At 30.7% G+C, this 13,855-nt stretch overlaps 1 protein-coding gene and 1 pseudogene across 2 annotated transcripts in view; both read right to left on the bottom strand.

Moving 5' to 3' along the window:
• Nucleotides 1–7,568, bottom strand: part of LOC108763997 (glucose dehydrogenase [FAD, quinone]-like) — a 33,589-nt pseudogene extending 26,021 nt beyond the window's left edge.
• A 4,585-nt stretch (nucleotides 7,569–12,153) lies between these two features.
• The window catches only part of LOC108764004 (glucose dehydrogenase [FAD, quinone]-like), a 15,666-nt gene continuing 13,964 nt past the window's right edge, over nucleotides 12,154–13,855 (bottom strand). For both annotated transcript variants that reach the window (XM_018511990.1, XM_018511989.1), the window contains one exon: nucleotides 12,154–12,286. In XM_018511990.1, the coding sequence (XP_018367492.1) occupies nucleotides 12,207–12,286 (80 nt within the window). In that variant the 3' untranslated portion in view covers nucleotides 12,154–12,206. The remainder of the gene's footprint in view (nucleotides 12,287–13,855) is intronic.

The raw sequence follows: 13,855 nt of genomic DNA, 5'->3' as shown, positions 1-13,855 counted from the left end.
AATTACTTTGATTAAGGTATTCATTCATCTTCCCTTCGAAACAAATCGATTTTCGAAACGAAAAAACGATAGGAATTAAGTTTAACACCTAATAAATAACTCGCTCGAGTCATGCAACCTAATCATAAAATGTGTAGATCGTGTTTGTTCTCTCCGTGAATACGGATATATTACGTTAATCCGATATTGACAACTTATCAAAAGAAAATATTTAAGGAAGAACAATTAGATTTTCTGAACCTTTTCTCACTAGTATTTTTTCCATGAACGATTCCAAGCTGACGTATAGATTTTTCCTCTTTGAAGCGGGTCGGAGATAAGCTTTAGAGGTGCTGCATCTTAATCCATCCCTTAAAGTACCAAAAGAATGCGTAAAACCCGTCTGATTCGCGCCATTCACATCATGCACTTTATATCCTAACTCTTCGCCGGAGTGAACAACATAATCGGTTATCGGTGGGTTATACTTGAATGTTCCACTGTCAAGTACCCATTTTTTTTATGATAAGTCGAGTCGGCAAGTTCTTTGACTCTGGCACTATCTGATTTCTTGAAATACGGCAGAACGCTCTCATAATCCCACCCCACATTACCAAGATCCGCCCAAGAATCATAGTCCCTTTTGTTACCGCGAATATAAAGCATCGCATTTAATACACTGCTACCACCTAACACCTTGAAAATGTAAATTAAATCGAAAAATAGTCCCTGATATTTTTGAATTAAAATGAAAACAAATTTCAATAATGCTGGATACAGGATGACCATTAGGATTGAAAGTGAACCATTATAATACTTTTCCTCCTGTGTTTCGATGATCGTTTTTCTGATTAGGGTTGGATATTTGGAACTCATCAATTTTATTTGAGCCCCGTTGTACAAGCCAAGTTTATAAGTGTCATCATAAATACATTAACCATCGAAGGAAAGATGTTTCTTATTGAGTGCTTCTACAGTAGAAGCAAAAACTATACAGGAACATGTTGTAGATTTCGTACTAAATATAGATTAAGAAAAGTTTCAAGCAAAGATTTACAAGGAAAATCTTGCGAGTGTCAAATCTAATTTTATAAAACTTTGTATGATTTTAATGAAAGTAGACATAGGTATATAGGTTACGTAAATAGATAAATTTAGAAAATATTAATTGTTAGCAAAGTCTATCTGTGTTTGACTATACGTAAATATACGTTGAGGAAAAGGAAAATAACGTCTACTACTTGCTTGATGTTTACAACGTGTGTATTAACGAAAAGATTAATAAGATCGATGCAGTGGCGATCACATCGATACCAAGATCGATATCTGCGAGTTACAATTCTCGATAACAGAGTGTATCAAATATACATCAAATCCCCCACTTTGATCACTCTACAATTTGACGTAGTCTCAATCTTTCCACATGTTTATTCATTATTGAATGAGGTAGTGTGGCTTTGTAAAAATATCCGCCACATTATCACTAGACGATACGTATTTCAACTTAATTAATCCCTCTTCGTGCATCTCTCTAGTAATGTGATAAGCTATGTCAATATGTTTCGTACGCGACCTCTCTATCTTATTTCTTATGAAATCAATTGCTGATTTGTTATCGCATCTAATGACATATGGCCTACAAGGCACGTCTAAGCCATTTTTCCGCGCTAATTTGAACATCATATTTAACCACATAACTTCCTTTACAGCCACTTCCAAAGCAATATATTCAGCTTCCATAGTAGATGTTGAAATTTTTTATTAGATTTCCAAGTTATCGGATTCCCATTTACAAAAACCACTATACCACTATAAGAGTGTCTATCATCTACGTCTGATACCCAGTCTGCATCACTAAAAATTTCTATGTCGTTCGCGCCACAACTATATAATTGAGATCTTTTGTCGCAGCTAGATATCTTAATACTTTCTTAGCTTGTAACCAATGTGCCCTTCCGGGATTGGAACTAAATTGTGATAACTTTGTTACCGCAAATAATATGTCTGGCCGTGTCGCCAGTGCTACATACATCAATGAACCGATTAATTGTTTATATGGTGTATTTTTCATTTTGTCCTTTTCAATATCACTATGTGGGCTGTCACATTTTGATAATTTTACTCCTGGATCAATCGGCACTTTGCTCGTTTTACAATCATCTAAATTATATTCGCTTAATAATTTGCTTATATATAACTTTTGCGATAATTTTACTTCCTTATCATCGTATTCGATATTTATTCCTAATAAGTGCGACGCTTTACCTAAATCTCTTATTTCATATTCTGACGATAACAATACTTTAACTTTGTTTATTTTATCAATTGATCGAGCAAATATTATAATATCATCTACATATAACGTAAGGATAAGATTTTTATAAGTTATAAGTTATAAGTTTAAACACAGTTGTTTGCTTATAATCTATCAAATCCCCTTTTAATTAGGAATTCATCAATTGCATTGTTCCAATTACGTCCTGACTGTTTCAAACCGTATATTGGTTTTAAAAGTTTTGCTACTTTTATGTCATAATCCATGTGTCCGGGTGGCAATCTCATATATATTTCTTCTTTAAGATTTCCGTAGAGATATGCGCATTTTACATATAAATGATATATTTCCCAATTGTATGATGTTGTAATAGATATTAATAGTCTAATTAATGAAACGTTTGCGACAGGAGCATATGATTCCGAATAATCTATATCTTTCTTTTGAGAAAACCCTTGTGCAACTACTCTACCTCTATATTTTACTACCTTGCCTGTAGAATCTGTTTTAACCTTGTAAACCAATTTACTTCCAATACAATTAATATCATCCGGTTTACTTAATATTTTCCATGTGTTCCTATCATCTAAGTCTTTTAATTCTTCGTTCATTGCTGTTTTCCATTCTTCCGATTGTGATGATGTCATTGCTTCTTTATATGTCATAGGTTCTACTATTTCTGCTAAATTTGATTCTATAGTTTTAGGTTTACCTGCACGACCCCACGGATTTCGAATTGTTTTTCTTGGTCTACCTATACTACGTTTTCTATCTGATGTGGACCCTTGTGTATTAACAGATTTCGCTTTATCATCTATATCACTTTTATGTGATTCGCTAGTTACTGACTCTTTATCTTCATCTTCATCCGTGGTATCCACATCATCTGTTTCAACTATACTATTATTATACGGCGTTTCAAGTATTTTTCTGCTATAGATATATTCATATCCGCAAATATCTTCAATAAACTCTACATGTTTTGTTTGAATTATGTCATTTCTAACCGGATTCCGTAACCTATATCCCTTAGTTTGACTGGAATAACCAATAAATATACATTCTTTTCCTCTAGAATCGAGTTTGTGTCTACCTTGTTTAATGACATGCGCGTAAGCTAAACATCCATAAACTTTTAGATGTTTTACGCTAGGTTTATTTTTCGTCCAAATTCCTTCTGGGATATCGTCGATGGAAGAATGTATGACTCTATTTTTAATATAACACGCGGTTACTATCGCTTCTGCCCAAAATCTTTCGGGTAATTCGGCATTTTTAAACATCGTTCATACTAGATCTAACAGTGTCCTATTAATACGTTCTGCAACTCCGTTCATTTGTGGTGTATCTACGTTTGTATGTTCGTGTTTTATCCCCATGTCGTCAAACATCTGCTTAAGGGTTTTATTACAATACTCTAGCCCATTATCACTCCTGAATCTTTTCACCTTTCTATCAGTTTCTCTTTCTATCCTGGCTATGTATTTTCGAACATATTCAGCTACCTCATTTTTAGTTTTCAAGCAATACACTGTTACTTTTCTAGAATAATCATCAGTAAATGTTAAAACGTACTTTGCTCCACCAATTGATTTTGTCGGCATAGGACCGCATAAATCAGAATGAATCAGTTCTAATACATTTTTTGTTTGTTTACTACCTAATCCTTTACAAGGCGCTTTCGTTGATTTACTAACGCTACAACTATTGCAATGTGTGTCAACTAAATTTACGTTATCTAAGCCTCTAACTAAATCCTTTTTCGATAACTCTTGAATAGTCTTCATTTATTTACATGACAGAATCTTTGGTGCCATTTCTCGCTATCAGTTAACTTACTAGTGTGCATGACATTTGTTTCTCTGTATTTTGACTTATTTCTATTCTTTATAACTTTTGCGTTAACAACATACAAACCATTTCTACATAGAGCTTCCCCCACTATTGTCTTATTTTCTTTGTCTTGTATTTTAAGTTTTCCGTTATCTATCATGAGTCTTTAAACGTTTCTTCTCTATTTGCGAAACTGACAATAAATTACGTCTTATATTAGGAACATGATATACATTAAGTAATGTTAAGTTGAATTTTCTATTACCGACTGAAGTTTGTATCTCTTTATATTATCTACGCCTATAGTTTTTAAAATATCGTTTGAGTTGTTATCTGCAGAATAGATTATTTCATTAGCAATTGGTTTATATTCGTTAAACCATTCTTTATGTTTACATACGTGATGAGTCGCTCCGCTGTCTATTAGCCACGAATCGTCTAACAGAGTATTATTTACTTCTAATAACAGTACGCTATTCTTATGCGCATTATATGTCCAACGCTTTTGTTTCCTTTCACGTTAACCGATTTTGAATTACAATTATTCGCTAAATGTCCTATTTTATTACATTTAAAACATTTTCTTTTTTCTTCCTTACATTATTCTTTCACTTGATTATACGCCTCCTTTGGTTGGTCCTCTGTTTGCATGCCTCCTTTGATTGATCCTCTGTTTGCATGCCTTCTTTTAGGATTCGACGTTCGTACTCATTCATCAGTATCTTTTTAATTTCGGTTGATTTAAATTTTTCATCATCCAAATTTGCCAGGGCTATTACCATTCCATCATATGTATCTGGAAGACCTGATAACATAGCATAGGCTAAGTCATCGTCTCTCAATTCATATCCTACCTCTTTTAAGCTGTCGCTACACGTCTTCAGCCTTGCCAAGTATGAATTTATTGTCTCGTTGGATTCTAATTTTATTGATAGCATCTGCTTCTTCAATTGTAGGATTCTTGCTCGTGACTTCAGTTCAAATATCCTTTGTAATGCTTCCCATGCATCAGACGCCTTGTCGCAGTCCAGTATATTGATTTGGTGTTCCGGTTCCACGTCGAGAGCAATTGTTGCTAGGGCTTTATTTTCTTTATTCTTAAAGCGCTCTTCTTCTTCCGGTATGGATTCGGCCGACAGAATAGCTTCGCCGATTATATGCTTCCACAACTCTCGTTGTATTAACGTCATCTTCATATTAAATTTCCATGACTGATAATTTGCACCATTTAACTTATCGATGCGATCAACAATTTGCGATGATGATGAAGCCATTCTACTTATTTACTTCCTCTGTGTTAAAATTTGTTCACGCTTCGAGAAGTTTCCACGAGGTACTAGGTTATGTATACTCTCTTACTTGATAGTCTATATTTTTCTCACTTTTTGGTGGTCTACGTCTTTGCTCTGGGCCCATCACCTTGTTAGCAAAGCCTATCTATGTTTAATTATATGCGTGAATATACGTTGAGGAAAAGGAAAATAACGTCTACTACTTGCTTGATGTTTACAACGTGTGTATTAACGAAAAGATTAATAAGATCGATGCAGTGGCGACCACATCGATACCAAGATCGATATCTGCGAGTTACAATTTTCGATAGCAGTGTATCAAATATACATCATTAATTAATAAAAAAAATGGTTTTAAGGGGGAAATCTCTTTATAAGTACCTAAAGTGGTTTTTAGTTTTTTTGTTGTATCTCAAAAACTATTTAAGATATCTAAAAATGTTTTATACAAAATTTTTATTATAAAATTGCCTCTATTTACCACGTTAATAATATTTTTCCAAAGTAATTTTTGTCAAAAAGTTTTTAAATTTTTGAGCACTTTTTTTTCGACAGTTAATGCGTTTCATACTGACACTTATAAATTCGCTTGTACAATAACTTTAAATGAAATTGGCATTTCAAACTTTGTAATCCTGATCTGAAAAACGATCGTCGAATCGGAAGAAGAAAATTATAACGGTTCACTTTCAATACAATCCTAATGGTTGCCCAATATAACATCAATGTTTAAATTTGAAAAACCGTAAACATATTTCAAAATAAGAATAGTAAAAGGTTCTGAATCAACTAGATGTTCCAATTCAAATTCTTTATTAAATAACAAATTAATTAAATTATTAATTTAATCATTTTAAAAACGGTTTTGCGCGGAGCAAAATATATATTGTATGATTAAATTTTATCTAGTTGTGTATCTTTTGATTGTTTTTCAGGTAAAGTGACTTTTTTGTTAGTTATACCATCAATAATAGGCCATTGTAAAAAGTTATTTCTTTGTTAAATTATCGATTCAACTACCTTCTGACATCCAAAAGTTTACGATTCGACGTCTTCCCAAGTGTAGAATAAATTGATTCTTAATCATATAGTCATTCTCTATACATGCACATTGCTATCTATATTTATTCTAGATTTCAGTATATCCGACTAAACTATAGAATGTTTTCTACTAAAATACGCGCCAAGTATACATTATAAAAATTAGAGAATTTCCCTCTATAATATGATAAGATATTCTAATTATTTAGAATATTCCTCTATTGTGGAGTAGAATATATTTTAATCTTTACATAAACACGCACGCACGCACGCACATGTATACATATATGCATATGAATCTATTTATACATCATTCTATGGACTAACACCAGATATCGAGTGCTCACTGAACTGCTTTTTTCGCTGAACGTAACCAATTTAACTGATAACATGCAAACGTAATATGTATATGATACGTACACTCACATTCCGATTAATACACAAAAATTCCGATTCGTACTTACTCTCAAAACGATTAACTGATTCTGGTAAATTGTGCTCAAGCAACCACTTCTCCACTTTTTCCATTTCTTTTCACAATAAACAATACTATGTGTAGTCTACTCGGACACAGAACTCGCGGATATGTCAGGACACGATACGGTATATAAACATAATACGCGCGGGCTTGCACATGCGTAAAGCGAGTACCATTTGTTAACCAAGCGTCGACATATTTTAGAATATTTTCTTTATTTCAGATATTATTCTAAACAAGATACATCTATAAAGGAATATTCTAAATATGTTAAAATATTCGATTAGAGGATAGCTTTAAACGGAATTATTCTCTAATACAGAATACGATTTTTTCGGTGATGATTATGCATTGCCAAGCAATAATTGGACGACGATTCCGTTTTGAAATCCCAATCCAGATATGTACGCTGTAGTGTAAGAAATGACCATGGTACGTCGGACAAAGGAACTTTATCGACGCCAGCTTCGAGCAGAAGAACGGTACAATTTTCGTTCTCTGACAATCGGCTGGCTAACACAGCTCCCGCTGATCCTTCGCCAATTATCACGTAATCGTACTGAGGCAACAGTTTTTCCATTAATAATGTTTGTATATCCGTGATATCTGGACGCATATTAATAATGAGATATCCTAATACCATGAAGAGCAACTTCGAAACTAGGGACATGATCATCGTATATATGTACTACTGCAATCAGAAATATGGTGCTGAATTTGTTGTTCCATATAATATAATTATCCTGTTATTGAAGAGAGAACGTTAATTATTTTTACTAAGTTTTAGTAATATTATTACTTAAAACTTTTTTATTAGTAATATCATTACTAATATCAAACTAGTAATACATTACTAAAACTTTTCACACGTGCACATACGCGCGCGCACACATGTGAAGGGAAAAAAAGGAGAAAGAAAATACTGCGTGCGGGTATATCGTATAATATACAATATGTATTTACAGATATTTATATACGATACAGATTTTTTTTTCTTGGAACAGGTGTTCCGCGACTATCATGCTTACAGCTATTATTACAATCTATGTAACATATTTCAGCATTTTGCTATTAATGGCCACGCTTAATGTATTTTACCACTATTTGTCGTTCTCTCTATTGTACTTCGCCTGTCCTAGATAGCTATTTTGATATTTTTTGCAGTTATTTTTTAAAATTTGTTTTCGCTAATACAGAATTCTTATAGTATTAACATATTTTGTTTTTTATTAATATTTTATAAAACTTATAAAAGTTCTTTTGTAGTATTAACTAGAATGAGTTAATAACACAAACGTGATTAAAATAGATAAATTTTATTTTGTAGTTTTTACATTTTTATATGTTTTTATTTCTAAATAGCCTGTAGTACTTAATTTTTGAAAAGCCGACGAATAATGTGCCATTTTTCGATAACTAAACAAAGAATTAAACGTAAGAATTGCTTGCCGATAAAAGATTTTGTTTACCTTAGCAGTTTTTGCATGTAGAAATCTATTGTAATCGTTCTAATCCTTTTTTTACGGAAAATATTAAAATAGTTTTTTACGACTGGCTTGTTGTATGTTGTTATTATCGTTGCCATACTATATGGACATTATAATATAGTAATATAACACTTTGAAAATCGTAAAAAATTTACAAAGGTAGATAGATACATTCACAATTACGTGCTATAATTAATCCACGTATGATTGTAGACTAACTTTATTACTTATAAAAAAAAGCAATACTTTTTGTACACATTGAGTTGTTCTACTTTTGTTATCGTATGCATTTAATTAGTCGAGCATTGAATCGTAATTATGAAGAGATCAATTGGTAGATAATTATGAAAAAATTCTAGGTGACGCGCGTATTTTATTTTCCTTTTATGGACACGTTGCATTCATAGTCGCGAATGTCTTCAATAAAATCTCGCGATTTTTAAATGTTCTGGTACGTTTCACATGAAAATGGACTGTTACAGATGGATTAAATATTAATACAAAATAAATATAGATTATATATTAAATACATGTATTGAGAATATGAATCGAATGAGATTTACAATTAGTGAAACTTTGTAATCGATGCAATATCAAATAATTGTACATATTCAACTTTGTTATGAAACTTGTTCTTATTATGACAAATTTCACAAGATTGCATATGATTATTTTAAATTATAAATGTAATATAATTTACAGAAGCAATTAATTTAATTTGTAATAATCTGCCTGTTTATATTATATTTGTTTATTGCCTTATTTATATATTTGTGATATTTAAATATACAATTGGCATTAAATAATCTGAGAGATTCCTGAATATGCTTGATTGATTTAAAAATATATAATTGTTACTTAAAAAATGTCGCGGATCTTTTAAATGGATTTTTAATCGTGGATTTTGGACTCGTTGCCGAAGGAAATTAATTTTCTATAATAAAAATTAACAATAAATAATGATTTAACAACTTAGAAAAACATTTAATCTTGAGATTGATCTCTTTATTTTATTGATTTAGAAGAAAGGAAATTGGATTTACAATTAATGAAGTTAATTGATATTCAATTCAGAATTTAATTTTTCTTCACACATGTTCACATTCTTCACATTCATCTACGAGAAAAACATTCTGATATCAGAATGATGGTTTAATATTTTTGTCATCAGCAACAGTTGTTGATATCCATTCGGGAGCGATAGTTTAATCTTTCCATAGAGAAGTTTGATTACTACTTATAAAAATTTATGAAAAAGAATATTTAAAAATATAAGATATAAAATAAAAGATTGAGAAAAACACACACTTGACGAAAATATTAAATAAATTATCTTTAAGATAATTGTTCACTACCAATTACTTTTTGATTAACGATAGTTAATCACGGCGATAAACGCTATAATTACACTCGTAATATTGTAATTGTGATCATTTATACTAAACTCGCATTGCTCAGTTTCAAAGAATTTAAATCTTAATTACGTATTATTGTGAACTGCACGGCTGATTTGAAATCCGACGAAAACTATGATAGTTGCTTGTCTCACTTATTTAAAACGTGAAAAATACGAATTTTCCTCGAAAATTTTCCATTATTTTGTAAAAAAGATTGTTTTTAGAAGTGGAAAATTTTATCGACGCACGGAATAACTAAGGCAAGAAATAATCAACAATTATTTGAATGGAGTTTAAATATTTATTTTTCATGTCGAGCATCGATCATTTACTAATTGTAAGATTAAAATTCAATTTCGATAACAGTAAAAATTATATAATATAACATTGTTATTATAAGTCTGTTTTCTGTTGCTGAATTAATGTACACTTTTGGAACTGAAAGTGAGATAGGTACATTATATTTGATATTTGTCGAAAGCGAAAAAGCGAGTTCTAGTGAAGTCTAGTGCAGGAACGAAAAACAGACCATATGTAAAATGATGTTTACACATATGTCGTACATGGTATCAAACTTTAAATATTTTGTCATTTGCAAGCGCTCTCTAAAAGCATATACACACACGTAAATATACGACAATTTACGTACAGATTCAGATTCAGATATTCTTCTACCAATATGGCTTATACAAAATGTAGTAAAATAGTAAAGTTCAGAGTTTTCAGTTTGTCTGAAAGTTTTTTCATGTCAACAGCACTACTGCTCTCGTATTATCACATTAGATCTATTATTTATTGCTGTACTTTCTGAACTAGTACACATAGGGTAAAATCAGGGATTATGGCATAGGCTACTAATATGGAATAGAGGCTTATTTTTTAAACAAAGCATTGCAATCTGGCGGCAATCGCTGAAAATTATTGCAACTGTTACCAAACATGTCATAACAAACAATGAATTCGGTCCGACCAACCGTTTTGCTACAATTAACATTTATTCATTTTCGTTACGTCAGAAGATTCGGCAGCTTTTTCTAAAAAGTGTTCTCACAAACTGAAGGTAAGTTTTTTTAATGCTTATATTGCACAGACGATTTTAATAATGTTGCATGAACAATATTATGCAGATTAATTGCTATTTCAAACTTGTTTATTGCTACGGAAAGACTTTATTTGTCATATGACGACATGCGGGTAATGTGGAATACATCGATGGTTGAGAATATGGAATAGATTCCATGCATGTTAACAACTTATTCGAGATCAGATTAGGTTAGGTTAGGTTAGATGACAACATGTATTCTATATCAGTTTATTTGCGATTTATCAGCTTATTTGCAATTTTTTATTTATCCATGCGTAATAACGTTCGTAATGATGCTATTATATTTTCTGTGTTATTGTACAATAAAAATTGAACAGTTTTCTATTTTTCTTGATCAGTTTATATAAATAAACAAATTTGGACTTCATTTATTGTGTTATTTATTACTATGGTCAAAATTTCATCGGTATTCCATATTACATCCCATTTTTTAAAACCCCCCATTTTCTCACTTTTGACTTTTTTGTTAATATTGACGTTGGACTTAAGGAGGTTGTAAGGGCATAAAACACATATATTAATATTTTCGCTTTAAACAAACTACATACATGTGAAAGTCGTGTTTATAACATTCTGGTTTTATTGAGCAATACATTTGTATAGGTTATTTATTTTATTTGTTATTAGTTTTATTGTTATAAACAAAAATTGTTAAAATAATAAGAAAAATCTAAATGTTTTTATATAAATATATTAAGTACTAAACATGACTTATGCAAAGTTTCATTGAGATTCACCATTAGTTTATAACAAATAACAAATTTTATTTATTTACTGAACAATTAATGTCTGCATCTCAAGATAACTTTACAAAAATATTGTTGAATTCCTAGAATATTTATACCTATAAAAAAATTTAGATTTTTATCATATTATTTTATAATACATTTTCATATATTTATATTAGAGTAAAAATTTTAAAAATATTACTACTTATTTAAATAACTTTTGATCCAGATGGTCAATTGTTTCTATTTTTTTTTTGTATTATTATTAAATGAAATTTAGAATAGTCTGTAATTTTTTCAAGTAGTTCTTAACATATTGCATTTGCCTTACAACCTCCTTAAATATTGGCGACTTTCATTTATTGGATGTTGTAGCTAACATATTCCTCAAGAATTCTGTGTAAATTTGAAGTCTTCATATGCATTTATATCGGAGTAATGTTAATTTAAAAAAAGCTATTCCATAATCCCTGCTTTTACCCTAAATATACGTTTATTTAAACTTATTCCACCGATTCAGAGTACAGCAATAAAAAACAGACTTATTGTTGTTACTTGTCATCACGAACATAAGCGCGCGGATTCCTCTTATCATCTGCTAGTTACCTTTTCCTCGTATCTGTTCTTCCACTTTAACCAATATTTCTTAATCATATCTGCTCCTTTCTCACCTGTATAGAGATGTAAAATTATCAGTCAGATTCAATCTAACAATTATTTACGGTGAAATTACAGTAAGATTAATAATTTATTGGTAATTTTGGTAAAATTTGTTATTTTTGATAGTTTTATGCATAAATAAGTCATATTTATATTTTCGGCGTTTATTGTATAAGATATTGTATAAGATAAAATAACATTATTTATATTAGGTCTGTCGAAGTTTGCACTTTTTGCATTCAGAATCTTCGCTTTCTCTCTTTCTAACGCTCGAATATATTTAGTTTGTATGATTTGAATGCTCACATGTTTTAAAAAAAAATTCTTGATTCGAATTCAAGGCTTAATTCGAGCTACATAAAGGCCCGTCTACAATACACGGAGTAAGAAGTAAGAGTAAGAAATTGACCAATCACAATCGATTATTTTTCTCACATTCGACTGTGATTGGTCAATTTCTTACGCTTACTTCTTACTCCGTGTATTGTGGACGACGCCTTTAATAATTCTTCACTTAAATTACATAAGAATCAAAATTACCATAAAATTAAAACCAACGAAAAGTCTCGTAAAAGTCTATCAACGATATACAAACGTTTTGGCTTACTAAGCCTTCTTCAGTGTATATTGCAACCAATTAATTAATAACAGTATTAGTATATATTAGATTGACATACAATGATCAGACATCAGTCCTAACGGACAATTCGTCAAAATCTTAACATAGATCAACACAATTATAGTTCAGAGGACTAGCTTTTGGTCACAGATTTTGTCCGATAGTTCTTCTCATTATTACAAATCTCCAAATTCATCGGTGGACGTCGAGAATTCAGCTTGTCGCAGATTCACGCAACCATTGAGAGTTCATTATCTTTATGTATTCTATGATATTTATTTGGTATTCAGTATAAACATTTTTAGAGATTACAACACGCGAATATAACATGAATAAATCTGTTCTCATCAAATGTACTTTCATAAATTAGTAAAATTATTCCGAAGATAAACCTTGCCGGTACTTGTTGGTTTGTTGTTCTCTGATGTGAATCGATTTAAAATTTTAACTTTTTGTTACATTACTTCAAAATTATTCTTTTTGCTCAGATTAAATATTCTGGTGCAATTATGCAATTAAACATAGGGTGCAATTACAATAAAAGTTAATTTTCTGTATTTTCTGTATATAACTATAATTTAAAATGTTTTCATTTTTGTGTCTTATATTAAAAATTTTCAATTATATGTAACATAATACTGTAGTATTATGCTTACATGCTGTAGTCGAATTATGTAAGCTAATAAGGTATGACGAAAAATATGAAAAAAATAGAGACATTAGATGCCCCCCCCTGCCACATTTTTTATATTATAAAAAATCTAATTAAAAATTTTTTTTTACATTTCCTTAGTTATTATATAACTAAGTGGGCAGAATTACTGCTCCACCCTGTATATTATATGCACATAACATATATTAATTAGAAAGCTAGGTACGTATATACATATATACAGGGTGTTTGAAAATTATCGGCTAATCGATCACGAGCAGGTAGAACGGACCGAATTGAATCGAAAAA

This window comes from Trachymyrmex cornetzi, unplaced genomic scaffold, assembly GCF_001594075.2.
Source record: "Trachymyrmex cornetzi isolate Tcor2-1 unplaced genomic scaffold, Tcor1.1 scaffold390, whole genome shotgun sequence".
NCBI classification, from domain to species: domain Eukaryota; kingdom Metazoa; phylum Arthropoda; class Insecta; order Hymenoptera; family Formicidae; genus Trachymyrmex; species Trachymyrmex cornetzi.
The sequence above is the reverse complement of the archived record's forward strand: the minus strand, read 5'-3'. Positions and strand labels throughout refer to the sequence as shown.